The sequence below is a fragment of the Pinus tabuliformis genome, chromosome 8 (assembly GCF_031772625.1).
Source record: "Pinus tabuliformis cultivar Carrire ecotype Pingquan chromosome 8, CPIR1, whole genome shotgun sequence".
In the NCBI taxonomy this organism is placed as follows: domain Eukaryota; kingdom Viridiplantae; phylum Streptophyta; class Pinopsida; order Pinales; family Pinaceae; genus Pinus; species Pinus tabuliformis.
This window is the reverse complement of record NC_142294.1, coordinates 1,491,200,919-1,491,226,098: the sequence shown is the minus strand read 5'-3', so window position 1 is coordinate 1,491,226,098 and position 25,180 is coordinate 1,491,200,919. Positions and strand designations below refer to the sequence as shown.

Here is a 25,180-nt window from a genome sequence, read left to right as displayed (position 1 = left end):
TGCTAGTTTAGCATCCTAGATTTGTATTCAGAATGTTCTCCTGCATAAGAATAAACCCTTAGAGCTACTGCACCGGTTTTCCTGCATTAGGTTTTTCCGGGGACTATTTTGTCCAAAAATAACTGTGTCCTATGTATCTTGCTCTTTGCTCAGTTTCCTTGCAGAAGTAATTTGCTTCATTATTCAAAAGAATAACTTGATGAATGTAATTAAAATCAAGTAGGTGAAGTAGATTCAGATTTGCTGCAGTAGGGATTCCTAGAGGATTAGGAATTTTCACATGGTATCGGAGCATTGATTTTGAAAGAGGAAGAGTAGATCTAGTGCTGAGAAGAGAGGCCAAAAGATGCACTTGGAAGCAATTCGAATCCCCTTGAAGGGATTGCGCAGTATTTTCTGGGAAGCAGAGATTCCGAGAAAATCTCTCTCTGAGAGAGTCGACAAAGAGGTACGATTTCAGAATCGCGAGCTTGCAGAGGAAGAGGGAGTGACACAGAGCCTCAGAAATCTGTGGGAAAAGAAGTGAAGACACATAGAAGGGGAATTTTCTCCTAAGAGAAATTTTTGCGAGAGAATTCGAATTTCTCACTTGCTGAGCAGCTAAGCAATGACTAGAGGAGTCGGTTCGACAGTTGGGTGAGATGGCATCGCATGGGCTCAAAGATCAGGACAGGTTGGAAGGTGCTTCCAACTATGTCATATGGAAGACCAAAATCTTAGTTGTCCTGGAAGAATATTATCTCGAAGCCTACATCAAAAGTGTTGTAGTTGTTCCTGTTGACAACGATCAAAAGAAGAAGTACAACGTCAAGCAAGGGAAGGCGAAGAGGCTCATTCTTGATGGAGTTCGAGATCATGTGGTCTCACACTTGAAAGAAAGGATACAGCCCGAGAGATGTGGAAAGCCTTGTCTTCTCTGTATGAAGGCTCTTCCTAACAGCGGAAGATGTACCTAGAACAGAAGTTGCAACGGACATTGATGCAGAGGGGAGGAGTCAACTCCTATCTTCAATGTCTTCAAGACACTAGAGACAAGCTTGCTGCAGTGGGGTCCACTCCTCAGTCAACCGCGATGGTGAAGATAGCCCTGAATGGAGTCTCGAATGAATGGAAAGTCTTCGTCCAAAGCATACTGGGCAGGGAAAACCTACCTTAATGGGAGGAGATATAGGCAGCCTTTCAATAAGAGGAATTAAGGAGGGACCTAGTAAAGGTCAACCTCAAAGGCAGCAGTGGGAGAGGCACGAAGACCAAGGAGGAGGAGGAGAAAGCAACTCTAGCATCAAAGGGACAACAGAAGAAGCGGAAGGACATTTCGAAGGTGAAATGTTTCAGTTGTGGCAAGATGGGCCACTATGCGTCTCAATGTTCTTTGAGGAAAAAGGATAATGATGAGAAACATGATCCTAAGGCTGCTTCAGCAAAGATTGACAAAGATGAGTTTTCCATGAGTGCCCACACATCTCTAGGAGGGAGATGGGGCAATATTGAGCAGTAGTCGGGAGGACTACATGTGGGCAGGATCCTTGATGAGTCCACCTCTTGGATCAATTGCTTGCTACAAGAGCCTGAGATTCAGCAGTAGCGAGATGGACTTAGTGTCAGATGTTTGGAGGATAAATGCAGTAGCCCAAGACCAAGAGATGATCAGCGCAGAGAAAGGTTGATAGCAGTGCAGTTGGCACAGTGCCGAAGTCAGCAGCACCGCAGAAGATTCAGAGGGTCAGAGACTAGAGCAGTTAGATTCCAACATTCATGATATAATGTTGAACACAGTTAAGTTCAGCTAATTTTGAATGTTTTTCAGTTGCTTCTCTCAACAACTGAGTTGCAGTACGGATGCAATGTTAGCAGTGGCAATGGCAGTGTCATAAGCAGCAGTACAGTAGCAGTAGCAGCACAGTGTTGGTGGCAGGATCAGTGCAGAAATGAGGTGCTTCAAAGACATAGCAGCATGCAGTTGGACATTGTTTCTAGAGCACTTTCCTCAATAAGAGGGATTGTTAGTTTTTGGTAGCATCAAAAGTTCTCTAGCTTTGAAAATTGTTGGAGAGGCTAAGGCACATGATTTCTAAAGAACCCACAAACCGTTTCGTGAAATTCCACCCAGGTTGTATTTTATTAAAATAATTAATATTTTTATTGGGGTTCCTAAGTCTAAACTTAGGGAAATTAAAAGATTAATGGGTATTAATCAAAATATGGGTGAGAATGATCTAGAAGGCGGATCAAGTCAAATTTTAATCTTAGCCGTTGATTAGAGACTTAATCTCGGCCATTGAAGTCTCAATGAGAAAAGTATAAGGAGGAGGCTTGGGGTTCATTTAGAAACACACATAAAGATTGAGGAAATCAATTTTTTGAGGTGAGAAGTTATCAAGAGGAAAATCGATTGGGGAGATCTTGCAGCTGAGGTGCAATGAGATTCCGGGAGAAGGACTTTCCGAAGAATACAAGGCAAAGAAAGGACAAAGGACATCCAAGGAGGGTTGACGCTAGCCTACGTAGTGTTGACGCAAAGGTAGTGCAGTCAGCGAGGGAAGTCAAAATTCTGCAGAGGGAATTCGAAGTTCAGGTGCCGAAAGCCAAGGTGTGGGACTAGAGGCAAGAAATTCGAATTCTCAACCAGCAAAAGATCCAAAGCAGAGGCAGTGTAATACCCAGGAGGAGTGATGCAGAGCCTCCAAGAGTTGAGGATCAGTCACTGTTTCTCCAGTGATAGGGTGAGATTATTTCACCAATCTTTTGTCTAGTGTTTTCTCTATAAAGGGTTGCTAGTTGAGCATCCTAGATTTGTATTCAGAATTTTCTCCTGCATAATAATAAACCCTCAAAGTTGCTACACCGGTTTTACCGTAATGGGTTTTTCCGGGGACTATTTTGTCCAAAAATAGATGTGTCCTATGTATCTTGTTCTTTGCTCAGCTTCCTTGTTTCATGCAAATCAAATTTAAGTAGTGAAGATGTTGAAGTAATTTTCTTCAGTTCAGAAGAATAACTTGATGAATGTAATTAAAATCAAGTAGGTGAAGTAGATTCAAATTTGTTGCAGTAGGGGTTCCTAGAGGATTAGGAATTTTCACAAGTTGTCGGAGAGGAAATAATAAATTGTCTGAACACAACTGCAGAGGTTGATTCAGGGTCTGAGAGATAGGCCGAAGTGATGTAGAGAGGTCGGGTTACTTTCGGAAGGTAAGATCAGCTAGAAAAAGTGAAGAAATGAGATTTACTAGAGGTTTGGTAATTTACGGCAACCATTGGAATATTTTCCAATCACAGATGTTGGACACCAACAACACATATCAATTCAGCTACAAAATGTTCCTACAGATTAGCATGTTGCAGATATACTCACAAAGACCTTAGGAAAGACAAAGTTTGTCTACTTCAAGGATAATATGGGAGTAGTGGAGAACAACGTCCTCGCTAAGAGTGAGTGTTAGTTTTTGGTAGTAGCGGATAGGTGTTCTAGTCTCTATGGTGTCTAAGAGGCTAAGGAACACAAGATCTCCAAAACCTAGAAAGGGTTTCACGAGAAAAGCCTTAGAAACACCTTGATTAGATTAATTGACCAATAATTAAATATTTTCGAAATTTAACTTAGAAAAACTGGTTAATTAAATTAGATTAATTGAGGGAAATCGAATTTTCTCTAGACTTCTGGAAAAGTCACTTGATGGGATCAAGATTATCTTAGCCATCAATTGAGATGTGATCATGGCCACTGGTTGCCCAACAAAAGATTATAAGAGCAAGTAGATGGGGTTTGAAGAATACACACGAATACAGTTGAGACACAGAGCGAGGTAGTGCGAATTAGCCAGTTGCAGAGAGCAAGGCGCAATTCCAACCAGAGAGAGTCAGTAGCGGGGTTTTCAACAGTGAGAATTTCCGAAGAAATTCTAAGGAGGTTTTCCAACATTCCAATTAGGGAGGTCGTTTTCAGCGAGTGCAAGTAGACATTTTCCCCAGGAGCAGTATTTTCACTTCTAGTTATCGAAAGAATTGTTGGAGGAGGTGAGAGTAGCTTCAAGAAGCAGAGGGAGGTAGAACAACTTGCAGGGAAGGGTTCCCAGAGACTATGCAAATTATCCAACAATTGTAGTGCGCATTTTTGGGCAGCGATGCGAGTGCCAGAGAGGAGTGCAAGTGGCTAACAAGGGGCCAATTTGATTTGTGGGAGGGAAAAGCACAGAGGATTCACTAGGGGAGCAATAGCATACCACGTGCATTCATATTGGGGGATATATATTGAGGAAAACATGACATAATATATTAAGCATATAACTGGAGGTAAAGGGTTTTTATATTGGAAGGTATAAAAAATGGAGCTCAAAGTTAATGAAAAATATAAAGGGGTATAAAAAATGTTAATGAAAAAATAGGTACCTACAATATCTAGTGAAAGTAAGGGTTTTATAAATTGGGAAGGTGTAGTGGATTTGTAATTGTAGGGGGTTAAATAATGTGATTTTTAGAGGTATTTTCGAATATGTATTCAAATTAAGGGTATTGTTTAGTATGTCATGAACGCACATGATATGTCAGAGTTTAATCGAGTGAAACCCCTATGGGGAGAAATAACTTCCCAGATTATTTTGGCCAATTGAGAAAATTTGTACGCTGGAGGTTTGCCATTCTACGACAACCAGTTGTAATTCTCTATTTTTCTGAAGAATAATATAAACCCTCATTTGTTACACTGGTTTTCCCTTCGGAGTTTTTCCAAGGTCGATTGTCTAACAATAACGGTGTCAGATTTATTGTGTGTGTGCGCATTATTTCTCAATTCCAGTATTTTATTTTTTGCAACCTTTTTTATTTGTGAAGAATTATAGTGTGAATTTATTAATGTTTGTCATTAATTAATAAATAACAGAAGACAAATAAACTGCATAAGTTAGGAGATAAATATACACAGACTGTGATTTGTGGAAATTTCACACTAAGAACTTGACATCTCTCACGACTATAATCCATCTAGCCCCTAGAATAAATATCTGATATGCCTTAGAGGTTTCATTGTAGGCGACAAAATAGCCTCTCTCTGCAGTCTAATCCAACTTCGAACATGTGTCTCCTAGAATATGAAAATATGCTAGGCTTCCAAATATCCTAAAATGACTGACATCTGGCCTCTTCCTTGTGAATGCCTCCTCAAGTGTCATCTTTCCCAGTGCTCTATGTGGGACCCTGTTCTGTATGTAAACTATTGCACTGCATCCCTTTGCTCATAAATAGTGTGGGAGATCTTGGTCATACAACATTCCTCTCATTGCCTCCAAAATAGAATAGTTCTTCCTCTCAACATCCTCATTCTGTTGTGGGTTGTAAGGAACCATCCACTCTACTGATTCCTAACTTGGTACAATACTCTTGGAACTCCTTACTAGTGTACTAACCTTCATTGTTTGATCAAAGAATATCGATCTTCCTGCCTGTCGCATTCTTCACTAGAGCCTTAAACTCCTAAAAGCAGCTAAAGGCCTCACCCTTGGTCTTCAGGAAATATATCCAAGTCTTCCTAGATAAAAATCATTAAGTACTCGTATCCCCTAAGAGACTTCGTAGACATCCCACATATATTTGAATCATAGTTTTAAAAACCGGAACCGATCCACCTAATAAGTTGGGTTTCAAACCAGAATCGGTCAAACCGGAACTGGTCAAGTCTAAATGAAACGGTTTTTAAAAAAATACATCAAATAATTAATTTTTAACAAAAAAAACTATTTTTAAGATTTAAAGCCATGATTCCAAGCCAATAGAGACAAAATATGCAAAGTTTGCTCATTTATATACCATGTAAAGGTGAACATATCAAAATGGCACCGAGTTCAATACATATTATCGACAAAATATGTAAGCAATGAGGCGCTAAATGGCCTATAAAATCCAAAAAAATGAAATAAGTGGGTATAATTGGCTAATTTGGGTGGTGGTATTCATTTCCTCCTTGTTAGAAAATTTCAATTATTTGAGTTATCTCACTAGTTCCTAGTCACTGTTTCCTAGAGTAAAAGAATACTTTAGCCAAAGGTACATGATCTTGTAATGTTTCAGTTACCTATCCCGTGTCGCAAGTACAAGTCATTCAACATTGCTCATTTGCCTATTAGAGTGATCTATTTTGTTCCCACAATTGTGATTTCATCATCTTGCAGAATTAAAATACTAATACTTTTGAGCAGAAACTTAGGAGGAGAATTGTTGGCCTATTGCATTTTTCTACTCAGAAAATCCCTTAGCATTCCAATCACTAGTATAAGGTGATTGTCCAGCTTTAATTGCAGGACTCTTCATCACTGGATTTCAAGCTTCTCTTGCAACAAAGGCCTGTCATTCTTATAATCTATTGCATTTCAAGATCTTGCTCATTAGGACAAGAAATTTCCTACTGTCATCATCTTGCTGGAAGGTTGTAATTCATTCATAGTCTAACCCTTGACGCAGTTTTGGAACATCTTAAGTGGATCTATTTTTGATAGGTTACCACCTTGTAGAGAAGTTCCTTGAAAAAGAGCCTTCCTCCTGTGTATAGAGGGTAATATCATTAATAAAAAAGTCTTTATTTCTCTTTTGGGGAGCTTGGGATCTTCATCTCTTGGCATCCTTCTCTCCTTATTTTAAAGGGAGAAATCACTAACTCAATAACTCCATCTAACTTAGATCTGGATGCTAACCCTTGCATTGCACTCTAGTTGCATTTCTAACTTGCATTGGCCTTGGCGGCTAACCGACCGGTTTAGGATGGAACCGACAGGTTCCATAAATCGGTCAGTTTCGTCTTAACCAGCCGGTTAGGACAGAGTTTTCTAAATTTTGGGCAAAGGGAGGGGTCCAACCAGGTTTTTCTGTAGATTTGACCCAGTTGGTTAGTGAACCGACCAGTTTGACCAGTTATCGGTTGAAACCGGTCGGTTTTTGAAACACTAATCTGAATGCACTAAGTCAAGTATCCCCTGTGATCACGTGTCACTCCTTGGAAAAGTTTATTTTGAAAACTTCCCAGCCCACATCCTCTGCATATGTCATCATGCTCTGTTCTCACCTCTAGAACACTTGTTCGAAGATTCTAAAGATGCTCATGAAGAGTCTGATAATCATGAACTTTTTGACTCTCCAAGAGCCACTGTTCCTGAGACGAGAAAGAGACCTACCTGGCTTGAAAGAACATTGAAGGACACTAAAGAACATGTTGCAACTTGTGGGACCTTTAGGGAAAGCAAGAGGTCAAATAAGTATTCTGGTTATGCAACAATGATGTGTAATATTATTGAGTCTGAGCCATCCATATGTCAAGAAGCAATTGAGAATCAAGTTTGGAAATATGCGATGATTGAAGAGTACCGGTCTATATTGAAGAATGATGTTTGGGAAATCATGCCAAGGCCTGAAGGGAAATCTGTTGTGTCTTCCAAATGGATCTACAAAAGCAAGCATGCAACTAATGGAAGTGTTGAAAAGTACAAGGAAAGATTTTTGGCCCGAGGATTCTCCCAGAAAGTGTTAGTTTTTGGTCGCATCAGACAAGTGTTTTAGTTTTTGTGGTGTTTATGAGGCTAAGGAACAAATTTTCTCCAATACCCAGAAAATGTTTCTGGTGGCTGAGGTGCAGGCGTAATGGACAATCGTTCAAACCCAAAAACAATTTCAGCAAGTTCAGGCAGAATTTCTTCTTGGATTTCCTGCGGAGTATCAGTCATCTACCTCCAAAGTTATCTATTTTGCTAAATTAGCGCAACTGTTTATTTTTTTTTAGTCGTAATGACAAATGCTTTACACCCTCTAAGCATCACACATCGCAATCGCAAGTTCACCAGGGCAGGATTCATTTACTACAAGAATGATGCGATGTGATATTAAACGGCGCTCCTCGTATCGCACGTTGCATTTTGCAATTCCATTGGCCAGGGTTATTCACTCTTGAACCTTGCGATGCGATATTAATCGGCGATCATCGCATATCGCAAATCACAACTCCTCCAAGCCAGGTTCATTCACTCATGAATATGTGATGTGATATTAATTAGCGATCCAACGGTCAATAGTTAGCAGTGATCCGACAGTCACTGTGATATCGCACTGAGATCTGCACGACGTTACCCCCCTCATGGAGCCGGTAGATTTATAAACCTCAATTTATAAAAGTTCAGATCCGGGTTTGAAATTAACGTCCAACCATCCTAAGACCCGATATCCATTGGATAACAGAGGCCATTAGATCCTACAGCTCACGGGACTTCTATTTGTACATGGGTTAAAACCAGGCCTAACCCCATTGTTGACTGTGACGTAAGACATTGAAAATAGAATCAACGGTTAGGAATGAGTACGGGACTTCGGCCACGATTAGGAAACTCGTACACTTCTATTTCCGCAGTTGCTAATGCACAGCGAAAAGAGGTTAAATGCAAACACACCAGACCAAATAGAACTCTGAAATATTTAAGCCAAACTGGAAATTCAATGATACACAGAGATACTTCGGAGGGACACAACACCTCCGGGGTTGACCAATTACACAACACAATTACACAAAATTATGTTTTCTGCAACTTAATCATATATGGCCAAAACGAGCCGAATTAGTCAAAATCCATTTATAATCGTTCATAACTTACATAAATACTACTCCATCGTAACTATCAGAGCCTTAAAACACTGGATAGAATTTGCCTAATCTTAACAATATCTAATCTGGTTGATATTCTCCTCGAGAATCTCAACTGAATCAAAACTGCATGAATTAATTACAAAACCATTCAATCCCTAAATCCTAGCTCAAATCCTATCTAGAAAGCTTGTAAATTGACATCTAAAGGATCCCACTCCTTTGCTTGTAACTTTTTTTTGGATTTTTGGAATAAGTTCGAAGCCTTTTGCCTTCAAGCCTCATGCTCCTGCATCAGACTCCTGAGGACAAAATTCTTCATGGGCTCCTGTCCATGAGCTCTTCTACAGAACTGCCCAACTTCTGTAGCATGGAATCTATCATCCAAGTAGCTTCAGTAATTGGTTGATCCTTCCATTTGACCAAATACTGAAAATACTCTTGTCCTCTTGTCTTCTTCAACAATTTCTTGTCCAAAATCCTCTCTGGCTTCAATTCCTTTGCTATAGGCAACTGCTTTACCCAATCAATCTCTTGTTCTTCTTGATCCTCTACTGCGTTATCTGCCTGTTCCTTTTCATACCTGTATAAGTCAGCAACATTAAAAATTGGAGATATTCCAATATCAGGGGGTAATTCAGTTTCATATGCATTTGTAGAAAATTTTCTCAAGACTCTGCATGGTCCAATTTTCTTAAACTTTAATTTAATGTACTACCTTTTTGGAAATCTTTCCTTCCTCAGGTGTGCTAAAACCAAATCTCCAACCTCAAAATTAACTCCTATTTTCTTCAAATTTGTTTTGCCCTTGTATTTTATGTTGTCGTCGTGTAGTTGTTGTTTTACCTGTTCATGTATTGCTTGAACTTTGGTAGAAAAATCTTCTCCTTTAGCACTTCTCCTTTTAGCTTGTCCCAAATCTCTCAATTCAGACACTCCTCTTGGGTGCATTCCATAAATTATATGGAATGGACTCTGTCTTGTACTCCTATTAGGAGAATCATTATATGCATATTCTGCTTGTGCCAATACTTGATCCCACTGTTTTGGATGTTCACCTGCAAGACTTCTCAAAAGATTACCTAAGCTTATATTTACAACTTCAGTCTGTCCACCAGTCTGAGGATGATAAGCAGAACTGAAACTCAATTTAGTTCCAAGCTTCTTCCATAATGTCCTACAGAAATGTCCAAAAAATTTGGTGTCTCTGTCTGAAACAATGCTGTTAGGTAACCCATGTAATCTTACAATCTCCTTAAAAAACAGATTAGCAATATGAGTAGCATCACTGGTTTTATAACATGGAATAAAATGTGCCATTTTTGAAAATCTGTCAACTACTACATAAATTGAATCATTTCCTCTTTGAGTTTTTGGTAAACCCAAAACAAAGTCCATACTTACCATATCCCAAGGCCTATCTGGAATAGGTAATGGAACATACAAACTTGTGTTTTGACTCCTTCCCTTTGCGTACTGACAGACTTTACAATTTTTCATATACCTTTCCACTTCAGACCTCATTTTCGGCCAAAAATAAAACCTGTTCAACTATTCATAAGTCTTGTCTGCACCAAAATGCCCTCCAAGTCCTCCACTATGTTTCTCCTTGATCAAATTCTCCCTCATAGAACAACTTGGTATGCACAGTTGATTTCTTTTAAACAACAGTCCCTCTTGCAGGAAATAATCCAGCCACTTGCTTCTATCTAACAAAATAGGATTTCTACAAGCTTCAAATGCCTCTTTAAAATCTAGATCTTTCTCAAATAACTCTTTAAGAAAATCATAACCCAACACTTGAATTTGACTTTCTTGAACAAAAATTCTTTTTCTACTTAAGGCATCCGCTACTTTGTTTGATTGACCAGTTATATGTTTTAATACAAAATTAAAACTTTGCAGATATTCTACCCATTTTGCATGCTTCTGATTAAGCTTTGGCTGTTGCATAATGTACTGTAATGCATGGTTATCCGAATATAGTATGAACACCTTGGACATCAAGTAATTTCTCCACTTCTTCAAAGACTGCACCATTGCATAAAACTCCTTGTCATAAGAAGAATAATTCTTCTTGGTCTCATTCAGCTTTTCACTAAAATAAGCTACAGGCCTGTCCTCCTGACTCAAAATAACTCCAATGGCTTCTCCACTGGCATCACACTTCACTTGAAAAGGTTTATTAAAATCAAGTAAAATCAAAATAGGTTTCTCAGTAATCTTTCTCTTCAACAGCAGGAAGTTCTTTTCTGCTTTAGCAGCCCATCTAAATGGTTGTATGTCCTTCTTTATTGTGTCAATAATTGAAGCATTAATCTTACTAAAATTCCTTATGAATTTCCTTTCAAAACTAGAAAGACCGTGACCATGAAAACTTCTTACCTCAAAGACACTTTTTGGAGAAGGCCACTCCATGATAGCCTTGATCTTCTCTGGATCCATCTTTAACTCCTCAACAGAAACAACGAAGCCCAAATACACCAACTCCTCCTTCATGAATGAACATTTCTTTAAATTTAACAGTAACTTTTCTTGTTGTAGCCTCTGTAAGACATAATTCAGATGTCTCACATGTTCCTCCTTAGATTTGCTATAAACTAATATATCATCCAGATATACTATTACAAATTTACCAATAAATTCCTTCAGAACTTCATTCATAAGTCTCATAAATGTACTAGGGGCATTCGACAATCCAAAAGGCATTACCATCCACTCATACAATCCTTCATTGGTTTTAAAAGTAGTTTTCCAGTCATCTCCCTCTCTAATTCTGATTTGATGATAACCACTTTTTAAATCTAACTTTGTAAAATATCTAGCTCCACTCAAACAATCCATCAAATCTTCAATTCTAGGTAAAGGAAATATGTACCTGATTGTTATCTTATTGATTGCTCTCGAGTCAGTGCACATTCTCCAGCCTCCATCTTTCTTTGGGCTCAACACTGTTGGCACTGCACAAGGACTCAAACTCTCTCTAACCAGTCCCTTGTCTAACAATTCTTGAACTTGTTTCCTGATCTCTACATTCTCTGTGGGAGTCATCCTGTAAGCTGCTTTATTAGGTAGATTTGCTCCTGAAATCAAATCTATGTGATGACTGATTTTTCTAATAGGTGGTAACTCATCAGGCAAACCATCTACAATGATATCACAATAATTGTCCAGCATCTCTTGAATTTCAATTGGAAAATCAGAAACTTTCGTGGAAGTAATTATTACCTTTGGTTTGCAAACCAACGCAAAATTTACCTCATTTTCTTCCATCTGCTAAGTACTCCTTTCCACTCAGCAAAAGGGTCTTTGGATCAGGTTTCTTCGATGTATCCTCTTCCTCTAGTGGCAGCAATGTATGATTGACACCATCTTTGTTGAATTTGTATGTGTTGTTCTTTCGATCGTGCATAGCTCCTCTGTCATACTGCCATGATCTACCCAACAATATACGACACACATCCATAGGCATCACATCGCACAGAATTTTGTCTTTGTATTTCCCAACTGCAACTCCACTTCACATTGCTCATTTACTACCAATTGATATCCCTTTTGAAGCCATCACACCTTAAGGGGTTAGATGTTTCTTTGTTTTCATTTTCAACTTCTCCACCACTTCTGTGGAGACCAAATTATCTGTGTTACCACTGTCTATTATCATCTGACAACACTTCCCTTGAACCTTGCACACAATCTTGAACAAGGTTTTCCTTTGTGCTAGTTCAACAATTTCCTTAGCTGGTTTTAACAAAATTTTGTTGACTACCAAAGATTCCCCTTTCTCTGGTACATTCTCTTCGTCTATTACCTTTGTTGCTTCCTCTTCAGTTTTTGCAACAATTGCATTCCTCTGATTCGTTCCTATATTTTCTGGGCACTCATAAGCTCTGTGTCCCAGCTTGTTACATCTGTAACATCTAACTTCTCTTCCTCTACCTCTGCCTCCTCTTCCTCTGGAAAAACTCCCTCTGCCACTTGCATCACCTCCTGTGGGTGCATGCTGACTTGAGCTGCTACTAGCTCCATCTCCAAGTGTTGTAGATCTTCCTCTACCACCTTGTCTTCCCCTTCCTTGGAAAGTACCTCTATTTCTGGCAGACTGCTTCCTCATGAGTTTTTCTTCAACCTTCAGTACCATCTGATAAGCCTCTTCTACTGTTTTAGGAGACAGTACACTTATCTCATCTTGAATGTCCATTCTAAGACCATTCACATATCTGGCAACCTTCTCATATGTATCTTGGATTTGTCCTGCTCTTATACTCACTTTGTAGAATTCCTCTATGTATTCCTTTACTGTCATAGACCTCTATCTAAGATTCTGCATCTATCTAAATAATGTTTGCTGATAGTCACTTGGCAGAAACTTACTTTTCAGTTTTGCCACCATCCTGTTCCAATTCTTAATTGGTTGTTTGCCAAGTCTTCTTCTTTCTGCCTGCACTCCATCCCACCAAAGTGCTACATGTCCTTTCAGTTTTATGACAGCAAACTTCACCTTCTTTCCTTCATTGTTTCTTCATAATCGAAGAATTTCTCCATGTCATTTATCCAGTCTATCAATTTCTCAGGCCTTAAGCTTGCTATGTAGATTGAGACTTCAAGTCTAGGCTTGGATGTGGATCTCAATACTGACCTAAAGAATCTCATTTCAGGAGTTACATCTGCAGATTCTTCATCTTCTGTAGCTTCGGCTTCAGGTTCACTAACATCTCCAGCATTTGCATCTCTTCCCATTTCCACTACTTCCAATATAGCTTGCATCTGTTGCATAGTTTCCAGCACTTCAGCATTTGCAATTGGTTGTCCTCTTCTTCGACCACCACCTCTTCCTCCAACTCTGAAAGCCATGTTGGATTTCTTTTTCTGATCCTTGAGATCCTGTTCGGTGTCAATAAGCTACTCTAATACCACAAATGGTGGCTGAGGTGCAAGCGTAATGGACAATCGTTCAAACCCAAAAACGATTTCAGCAAGTTCAGGGGAAATTTCTTCTTGGATTTCCTACGAAGTATCAGTCATCTACCTCCAAAGTTATCTATTCTGCTAAATTAGCACAACTGCTTATTTTTTTAGCCGCAATGACAAATGCTTTACACCCTCTAAGCATCGCACATCACAATCGCAAGTTCACCGGGGCAGGATTCATTTACTACAAGAATGATGCGATGTGATATTAATCGACGCTCCTCGTATCACACGTTGCATTTCGCAACTCCGCCGGCCAAGGTTATTCACTCTTGAACCTTGCAATGCGATATTAATCGGCGATCATCGTATATCATAAATCACAACTCCTCTAGGCCAGGTTCATTCACTCATGAACATGCGATGCGATATTAATTAGCGATCCAATGGTCAACAGTCAGCAGTGATCCGATGGTCACTGTGATATCGCACAGAGATCTGCGCGACGTTACCCACCTCACAGAGCCAATAGATTTATAAACCTCAATTTATAAAAGTTCGGGTTCGGGTTCGAAATTAACGTCCGACCATCCTAAGACCCAATATCCATTGGATAACGAAGGCCATTAGATCCTATAGCTCGTGGGACTTCTATTTGTACACGGGTTAAAACCAGACTTAACCCTGCTGTTGACTGTGACATAAGATGTTGAAAATGGAATCAATGGTTAGGAATGAGTACGGAACTTTGGCCATGATTAAGAAACTCGTACACTTCTACTCCCGCAGTCGCTAATGCACAGCGAAAAGAGATTAAATGCGAACACACCAGATCAAATAGAACTCTAAATTATTTAAGACAAACTGGAAATTCAATGATACACAGAGATACTTCGGAGGGACGCAACACCTCCAGGATTGACCAATTACACAACACAAATACACAGAATTATGTTTTCTGCAACTTAATCATATATGGCCAAAACAAGCCGAATCAGTCAAAATCCCTTTACAATCATTTATAACTTACATAAATACTATTCCATCCTAACTATCAGATCCTTAAAACACTGGATCGAATTTGCCTAATCTTAACAATATCTAATCTGGTCGATATTCTCCTTGAGAATCTCAACTGAATCAAAACTGCATGAATTAATTACAAAACCATTCAATCCCTAAATCCTAGCTCAAATCCTATCTAGAAAGCTTGTAAATTGATAGCTAAAGGATCCCACTCCTTTGCTTGTAACTTGTTTTTGGATTTTTGGAATAAGTTCGAAGCCTTTTGCCTTGAAGCCTCATGCTCCTTCATCAATTTCACATGAAACACCTCTATTATATTAATTAGCCAATTACTAATTATTTTCCTAAGTCTAACTTAATTAAATCATATTAATTGAGGAATATCGATTTTGCTCTAGAGACTTCTTGAGAAGTCACTTCATGTGGTCAAGATCAGTGTTGAAAATATCGGTATCGGCAAAATATCGACAAGGGTCCAGAAAATATCTTATCGGCAATATCGGCAAAAATCTCGGCAAAATATCGGCAAATATCAGCAAGCATAAAAAATAATTTTTTCAAATTTTTAAATATAGCCGATATTTTGCCGATATTTTCAAAATATCGCGATATTTTGCCGATATTTTCCGATATTTGCCGATATTTTCAAAACAGAAAATATCGCGATATTTTCTCGTCGATATATCGTTTTGCCGATATATCGCCGATATTATCAACAGTGGTCAAGATGACCTTAGTGTTGGAAACCAGGACAATACTGAGAGGGGGGCCAAATAAGTATTGTAGCAATTTTACCAATTCAAAATTTATTTTTACTGTGTGAGAAAAACAAGACAATAAAGAGCACTTTCAGCAATAAATATGAAAGACAACTACTTCAGCAGTCAATGGAATATTCAAGGAACAAATAACTTCAGAAACTGCTTCTCCATTTTATTAATAGGGCAAGCTACAACTTGCAATTACAATGTTCTGGCTACAACCAGCGGGAAGCTACAACTTCTTCATTTATCAGCTACAACTGATTGGAGCTACAACCCCACCTATTCTCCAGAACCCACTGGAAGGTGTACCAACCCCTGATCAACAAGCTCCAACTCGCTTTAGGCACCCACTATTCCATCTTTCATCCATTTCCATACTCGGATTAATAATGCAGCAACTGTACACCCAACTAGTATACAACTCATGATACACTAGTCTTTGTCTCCTCCACTCCAGCTAAGTTATTCGAATTCCATGCATGCATGAGCTATTTTTGGATTATTGATCAGTTAACTGACAAATCTCTGAGTTAGACTGTTGTCTCACTGCATAACTAGCCTTTAACTGGTTGTTAATTGTTAAAGGCCAGTCAACTGAGAACAACTACAAATAATTGAACTATATTACTAAAATTTAGCAATCAACACATGCGTGACTGAACTCCAAGCCCACTTAACTCAAATTTGTTGATCTAACTAAGTGACAAGAGCCATGTCACACTAGTTAACTTCATCCAAGTTGTCCTGCTGATGTGGAAATTCGATTTACTCAATTTGACTAAAGCTAAAGTCAAATTGAGCCTTTCTTGCTACACTTTCCAACATCATGTTGGGAGGCTTTACATGAGATACCGCACTACCTCTAAGGCACATACCCCATTTGGATGTTCATTGGGCATGTCCTTTTAGAACTATTCTTATCTTGGATTTTTAACCCTCAATCTTCAAAGAATATTGGTCCTCTTCAACCACTCTTATCTTGGATACCTATCCTATCCTCAAAGAGTTCCAATACCTTTCCTTTCTTAGATTGTCTTCACTTGACTTACGACTATTAGTCCTGATCAAGTGCATGACACATGAAGAAGATAATGTGCATGCGATGTTTATCATCACTCCCTCTCAACCAGAGAGGAGATCCTTTCTTCCTTTCAATTGGGAAGACATATGCACAAGCACTCTAGCTTGTTCCCACAAGAGTATCAACTACCAATTCTTCATGGAGATAGCTGCATGGTTCCTTCTTTCCTTGGTATCTCTTCCTTCAATCTAGTGACAGGGTTTGAGCCATCAGCCTTGCATATCACTTTACTTTCTTTATCATCAATGAAAGCATTATATTGAGCCTTATCAAACTTCAATCCAGTCATAGCTCCCTTTGAAAGTGATCTATATTGTATGAACTTGAACTTCAGGTTATCCCTTCACACTACTACCATTCAACCCCAAGATGATGATGCAAACATCTTGACTACGTGATTGCCAAAACCATATATTCAATCTATACAGTTGAACTTGCCTCAACTGCCATCATGTATTCCTGCAATATCCTTTCAAGTAGCAAAATAATATGTTAACCAGATAACCAAGAACAAAAGTATTAACATCAAACTTACCTTTTCATGATGGTCTTCTCATCAAAGCATCAATTTACTTGAGTTATTCAAGATCAACATCCTTTCACATGACCCATCTCCACATGAATGCATTCACTTTAATCAGAGTGCCCATGGATCAAACTTGATTACTAAGTCACAATATCTTCCTTGGAGTTGTTATTGTTAACTCCCTTTCTTTCTTCTTGAGACTATTCTAGATGTTCATCAATCTCATCGAGCTCTCCTTCCAGCCTCTTCACATTGTTTTGCAATATGCCTTACCAGAGAGTCGTGTCTATCTTATGCAATCTCCATCGATCTTAAATGTGCTTGCTTCTTATACTTGTCGAAGATAGAGTTCTTTCCTAGGAGTGGAAAGACTGCAACTTGACCATCTGCATTCCTTCATCCTTCAAAAGTATTGTTTCCATACTAGATGGAATATATACCAATCATGTCATAATGCTTCTTCCAAGAACCTCCTAAATAATGGTTCTTATAGGATCTTAATGATCCATCTTTGCAAAATGACTACCTCTAACATTATGTTAGAAAATGTTCAGATGAACAATAATATGCAATGTGGTCCCAATCTTCTTAATTTTGAGAGCTAGATGATTTTGTCCAAAGCAACTTGATAATGTAGACTCTAATTTTACTATCACAATGCCATGCTTCATCTTCATATCATCAATGTGTTCCTATGAACTCATCATGTCCATCAGGGTCCTTACAGTTCCCTCTTTCCATCATGCTCATCATTTTCAAGAAGTCATTAACAAGCACAAGAACTGATTTGATTTGCCCTCCTTTTACATCTTCCTTCCTTTATTATGTACTTGCAATATTTACCAACAAGTACAACCAAGCAAAATATACAAAGACAAGAGCACAACGTTAATTCTGTCAATCTAGGGTTTCCATGGTTTCTCAGAGGATGTAGTTCTAGATTTCTTAAATACAAACCCTAAATTTTCAGATCTAACCCTTGATAGGGTTTTCAGTGAAAACATTAGCCCTCAGGTTTTTGATGTCACTTCTTAGGATTTATCCAATTCAACCCTTATACCCTAGATTCTTCTTGCAAACCCTAGATATCAAGAGCTAGGGTTTTTCAAAGAGGGAATAATTATATAGGGTTTCCATTTCTAGGGTTTTTTTCCAAGTTCCATATAGGGTTTACAAGCCCTAAATACTAAAAACCTTAGAAAAGTAAGATCCACAAACCCTAGATTTTTATCATGCAAAATATGTTGCAAAACACTAATTATTCTTCAAACCCTTTACAAAAGATCATTACCATAGTCTAGACACATAAAAGACACATTGCACATACCTTTGTAATATCACCATGCTTCCAAAGAGTCGACCCTTCCATATGTGTCAACATGTCTAATGTTTCAACTTCAATTTTGTCTTCTCGTACAACTATATATATCATTCCTTTCTTGTGAACATAAGGATGTTATTTAAATGCCAAGTCCAATCATCAACATAATACTTTGTTCTCAAAGATTTTTTTTTCTCCAATCGCTATATATGGACTTTAGGTAAGGCTTCTTTCCAAGGATCTCGACTTACATGATACTTTAAAGTGACTTCAAAAATTTGTTTTATGGTCGGCCTCACAATGATCACTTTTCCCAGCCGATATACATGCCTTATATAGATCTCTGTTGTAGATCATAGTATCAAGTCTTCAGTTATGTTCTCACTTTTTCCAAACATTATTTATGTAGATAAAAGCCTTTTCTCTCTTAGGAATATCATATCAGCCTTAAAGCCACACGAAACACATATGCAATCTATAGTGATTATAGTCTTATGTGCGATGTCAATGTAAGCCACAATGGTAATGTATTAAAGTCATTGTCTAACCCATATAATGAGCCACATAATAGCGGAATTCACTGTGCGATAACATCATATTAGAGCCATTTTCCAACTGACGTCGCTCTGTCAAACATTAGAATAGCAAGCTGAGAAAATGTGATGTCACTCAGTCATAATCAAGCTTCTCTGATCTAATACACTCCGATGCCATTGTCATGTATCTCCATTTTATGTGTAGATTCGAACTTCCAATCCTTTGTAATGTCATTATGGCATGCCACAATGAAAAAAACAGAGAGTGCAAGCATCACACTGTATACCAACCATTGTAAATGAGAGCCTCGGGGTCAATCCGAACTTCAACAGTTTGGACAAGTCATAATATATAGTATCCAAGCTACTATGAACTTTGATCATTGTATAAACAACAACTCACAAAACGAAACCTTTGATCATAAGAGTGACTTAATTAGTCTAAACCAAGAGCGACACCCAACAGAGCCATAATTCACTGAAGTTCGTTCACAGAAAAAATCAATGTATGTGAATCTCTTGTCATAACTGAGTGAGCCTTCTAACAAAGTGTGAAACAGTCTAATATAGGGCAACGAGCCCTAATACGAATCATAGAGTGAGCTATGATATAAGATATCAAACTGACTTGCCATTGAAAATTCAGAACTACAAATCGAGCCCAGAATTGACTAACCCATTTTCACGAATAATGTTAGGGTTACCACAGAATTCATGTTACTATTCTTCATAAAGATTTCCTTCAAGTGCCAACAAAATGTGATCTTCAGCCTTTCCCTTCAAACTGTCTCATCTCTAATACCATGTTGGAAATCAGGAGGTTTTCAATCATATCATTATATTTCCATTACATGATTAATTATTTGTGAAACTGTTAGCCTTTTGTTTTTATATTTTCTTTCTTCATCAAGCAAATATCATAAAACATGAAGATCACAAATGACAATAGAACACAAGATATAGGTTCCAAGCCAGGGAAAAATCCCTCCAAGGGGAAAACCCAAAAAATCTCTTCTTATAGAATTAGATCAAATGAGATATCCAAGACCCAAAACCACAAAAATTTCCACCTCTAGATGCCAAGCCAATCCTTCCTTCCTTCAAGCAAATTCATCAACAAGAGACCAACAAACAAGAGTTAAACCAAGAAAGATCTTCCACAAACCCTAACTCCAAGAAGAGATCTTTTCTCCCAGACTTCGTGCTCCACTTCTTCACTGCACTTCTATGTGATATTTCAGACCAAAATCATCCAAGTGTGTGTGTCCAAATGGGCTCCATCCATCCTCTATTTATATAGTTCAGAGGGGTGCGAATAGACATGTCCATTGGGGCAAGGACGACTTGACATGTGGGTCAACTTGGCATCTAGAGGGGTTTCTGTCCCAAAATCTTCATTTAAAATTTCTTTTTTTTACAATAGGTCCAAAATAGGACTTTGACTCTTTGACTCAAAAACCTAAAAGCATGAAAAACATGTTTATCTAGAAAATAATAATTTATTTTTTCTTTTCTTTTTCTTTTTACATAAAATATGCAATGGTATCAGTCATGAAGACTGAAACTAGTTACTTTCTCCAACAGGGTTTTGGCTTATAGGATGTGTTTTGATGATATGTTTCTTTCCTTGTGATGACACTTGTGATCTCTCCCTTGGGCAGACGCTGAAAGACCTATGAATTGGTCGGGGAGATTGATCTTGAGAGAGAGAATGAAAAATACCTCCCTTGCTAAGAGGGAGTGTTGAAAATTGGTAGCCATGGTCAGTGTTTTCATTGACAAATCAAAGGAAGAAATTCATATTTTCCATGTTGACCATGTTGGCCTAAAATGAACAAGTCGGCCCCACATGATGAATGGGTTTGACCCCAAGGTCAAAACCCTCCTAAATCACATATAAATAGAAGCTCATTGGAGGTCATTTGACATCACATCACATCGATCTAAAACAAGAAGTCTAATCCACATGTGCAAAGGAGAAAAGGAGCTCAGTTCTGCATTGAGCAGCCTTCTATTCTTCTATTTGACCAGAGTTGACTTGGGATTGTTTGAATCTGTTTGACTTGGGAGGCCAAAAATTGCAGAGGTTCATTGACTTTCGTTGACCGAGATTCTGCTCCTGTTTCTGGGCTTTTGACCACAGGTCAACCCTGAGCTTTGACAAAGATTTTTACTGATTCATTGACTGTGATTTTGACTGAATTTCAGCCCTCTGTTCTGAGCTACCTCAGGCCGAAATTTGGCCCTTCTGTTGCAGACTTGGACTTTGACCAGAGTTGACTATTTTCTGTCTCCATTGACTGGTTTGACTTGGATAAATTGAGGTCAGAATTTGGAATCTTGTTTGGAATATTCTGATGTACTTTTGATGAACTGAATTCTCTGTCATAAGGAAATATTTGTTGGGTTTTCCCCTTGTGTGTTTTTCCCTAGCTGCGAGCCTAAATATCGGTGTCTCTTGTCTCTTGTTTCATTGTGTATTGCGATCTCTATTGCTCTATTGAAGAAAGTGAATGATTGAAATTTTTCATGTATAACTTCTTAATGATTGGAATGCTATAAGAAAACTAATTGTATCGTTGGAAATAGTTATCAATTTAAAAAAATGTACTAGTCTTGATTGCACTAGAGAATCAACATATTTCCCTGAAAATTCAGTGTTGGCAGATAACATGCTCACAGCCAAACATAATTTATATGGAAATACTAGCCACTGCTACATAGTCATGTGAATACAGTTTGGGCATTGTAATAAACTCATAAACACCCTCAGTAGAAACCACAACCTTCACGCATCCACTGGATAGTTTTAAGTCATTTTCTTACAAATCTATCATGAATAGAAACTACAATAGTCTACAGCATTTGAGTTACATTGGTGATATAAGCTATGCTCTAATAGCATCGTTTCCTACACAGGTAGCAGAAATTATTCACTATTAGTGAACATTTCTGCGCATCTAAACTATCGATCTTCAAATGTCTATATTGTCAGTCAAGAAATTCAAATCTAAGAAATATAATAAGTTTATATTCATGTATTTATACAGTTCCTCGTTTTGATAGGAACAGTGGTTACATTAATTACATACAGAATATGGTATAAATGAATGGGTTCCAAATCATTTAATTAATCAATAGCCATGACCTCAATCTTTTTTACCTTTATCCCAACTATCGCCAAGAGGGTTAGATTATCTTCAGGAATTTTCCATGATTGGCGTTGCTCTTCATCAGCAGGGACACTATCAAGATCACATCTCCTGTAAGCAAAAGCAATGCACCGCAATGCAGCTGCAGCCATCCCTTCAATGATTTTCCTAAACTCATCGGCCTGTAATAAAGGATGCAAGCTGCCATAAACTCATGTTGACTAGAAAAATGATCAAAATCAAATGAAAATATTGGTATTGGATATATTCACATTTAAAAGACAAAATAAACCTTATCAGTAGCTATTTTGTGCACTTCATCAGCATCGTCAATCCAGTTATTGCAGAAACCTAGAATTATCTCTGCTGCTCCTTTCCAATGTATATTTACTTCAGTTTCAGACTGCAATTAAGCATTCATTTTTTTTTACAATCTAATAACAAATAGCTATAACTTACAAAAAACTGATAACTTCTTAATAAAGAAAAAATATATTATATTTGCACAAAAAGACAAAATTTGTAAATACATAAATACGCCTGTCACCTTCTTTAAAGCAACACCTCCACGTTTCTTTTCCGAGTTGAAAGTAAAAACATGTAAGATGGAGGATTTGGATCTTGCATCGTCAAAATTCATTCCAAGCTAACAAAACAATGGACACAATTGAATTGTGGCTGATATTTAAGTGAACAGAGCATAAAAATGGAAATTAAGTAATCATCAATACTTTCAACATAGATACAACATCTGTACATCATACCTTTAATGCCCAATAAAGAATAGCCTTCTCGGTTGGAGATCCTGTCACTTCTGTCTCTCCACCAACCTAGTATGAATACAAAAAACTCAGCAAGAAATACTAATAGCATATGTGAAGGTGATAAAGACGTTGGAGGATTCCACATGTGATATTCCTTCTCAACACACATTACCGTGAATTGTATTATAAACTTGTGATATACAAAGAAGGAAAAATGTAATAACAAAATAACTTTCAACAATTACATGCCAGGTAATATAACCATATTATTTTGACAAAAGTGCAGAAAATGTAACTAGTGTCGGCCTTCATAATGAAAATTGTTATGATTAATAAATTAATTATTTTTATTGGCATGCTCTTTTTCATGCTAAGATTTATTTATTTTTCAAGTGTGGGTTTCATGCTCAAATCAATCATTATTTTATTCAAGCATGTTCTTCATGCTCATTATTATTTGTATTGGTCAAAGTCAAAGGCTTATTCATAGCCTAGAAAGAAAAAAAAATTCAAAAGATGTAATTTGAGTCAAAATCACCACAAGAAGCCAAGTTGGCTCTGCCTGTCAAGTTGGCCCTGCCCAGAAAAAGATATCTATTCAACTCCCTTTGAACAAGTATAAATAAAGGACAAGTTGAGCTCATTTGGAGACAATAATTCGCATCACATTATCATCTATTCTTCTGCAGCAGAGTCAATAAGGAAGCAAAGTCAAGGAGAGAAAGGCAAGACCAAAATCTGATCTTTCAAAGACTCGCACATGTAAAAGAGAAGTCTATCCTGAATTCGCACATATGGAAACTTTGCAAGAACAAAGTCTTTTGTTGGTAAATTGAAGTTTGCTATTGTTGTCGAATTTGTTGTTGTACTTGTTGATGGACTTATTGTTGGAACAATATCTTGAAGGAGGGTTGACTTGGCATCTTGAAGGTTGGAGTCTTGTATTTGTAGCTAAGTCACCTGACATGGGGATTCGGGACTCGTAGGATACGGGGATTCGAGTGTCGGATTCAGACACGTTGACCCCCCGGAACAGGACATGTAGGATTTGTTATACATTACTTTATTAAAATATATATATATTAAAAAATAGATATTTCTTACACAAATTCTAATTAATGATTCAAATTCATTGATTTCAAACATAGATCTTCATCTATAGCATGCATAGTACATACAAAATTCAAATACATGTCAGTGGTCACATAAATCATGATTCATAAATGAAAGACAACTTGCAACTACAAGATAGTAAGATAAAGACACTAATAGCTGTAGTTTTCTCATTACATCATCAAATCAAAATGTGTTACATAGGTAGTATTGGTGCAATGCCAATGGCAAATAGAAATAGAAAATATAAAACAACTACAGGTATACAAGCCTCAAGGCAATAGGTAGCCCATGACTCATGAGTCATCAATCCTTATAGTCATCATCAGAATCAACATCAATGTCCTCATCATCATGGTCACCACTGCTCTCCTCTGCATCCTCCTCCTCCCCTGTATCCATAGTCACCTCTGCATCTACTGGTGTGGAGGATGACCCCTCTAAAATATCATCATCATCAAATCTAACAGGCTCTAGCACTGGATCATTGAGATCCATGTTGGCCAATGCCAACTCAACACTGCTGTCCAGACCCATATCATCAGGAAAGACATCCCACATCTTGGTCTTTCCTCTCAACCACTCTTCCCTCTACCTATAAATAAGACGAAGGTTGGTGTGCACATACACCATTGTCTCTGCCCTGGACTACTCAAGCCTGCTCTTCTTCACACTATACAAATTCCCATATGTGCTCCAATTCCTCTCGCAACAAGAGGATGAAGTCACCTAAGAGAGGGGATTCAAATCCCAGAATCGGAATACGTTGTGTCCTAATGGGATTCGTACGAGATTCGTACGAATCCCGTTAGGACACAACGTGTCCCCTTTTGGGATTTGAATCCCTAGCGAATCGTGTCCAATTCGCAGGATTCGGACACGTGGCCCCTTTATAACGAATCAAGTTACTTAGATTTGTAGGTTTTGTTAAAGTTTCTAAATTTACTTAGTTTAGAAACCCTTCATGCACTTTTTCTGATTTATTCCTACCTACTTGTTATTTTTTCTTTAACAAGTTATTTACAAAGTAAATACTAAAAATAAACACCAGTGCATGCTCAACATATTACAGATCAGCAACTAAAAGAAACAAGAACAAACACACCACATGACACCATTATTTTTGGACCAATGTCCCCGGAAAAACCCAATGTAGGAAAACCGGTGCAGCTATCTGAGGGTTTTCTTATTAAGCAATATCAGAGTACAATCTGGGTGTCGAAACTGGCCTACCCAACAGAGAATTTCCTTAGCAGCTATACCTCACAGTTTGAGAGAAATCTCCTGGCTGAAACCCCAGAAAATCCTTCCGGCAGCTCCTCAGCACAAAACTACTCTGCAACCCCAACGTCTGCCCAATCTGGACTGCGTC

The 25,180-nt window shown here is 38.0% G+C and overlaps 1 protein-coding gene across 9 annotated transcripts in view; it reads right to left on the bottom strand.

Moving 5' to 3' along the window:
* Nucleotides 1-25,180, bottom strand: part of LOC149241467 (calcium-transporting ATPase 5, plasma membrane-type-like) — a 375,751-nt gene that overhangs the window by 155,401 nt on the left and 195,170 nt on the right. For all 9 annotated transcript variants that reach the window (XM_089373992.1, XM_089373986.1, XM_089373984.1 and 6 more), the window contains 4 exons: nt 22,696-22,761; nt 22,479-22,577; nt 22,224-22,334; nt 21,943-22,113 (listed from right to left, as the gene is read on the bottom strand). In XM_089373992.1, coding sequence (XP_089230118.1) covers nt 21,943-22,113; nt 22,224-22,334; nt 22,479-22,577; nt 22,696-22,761 — 447 coding nt within the window. The remainder of the gene's footprint in view (nt 1-21,942; nt 22,114-22,223; nt 22,335-22,478; nt 22,578-22,695; nt 22,762-25,180) is intronic.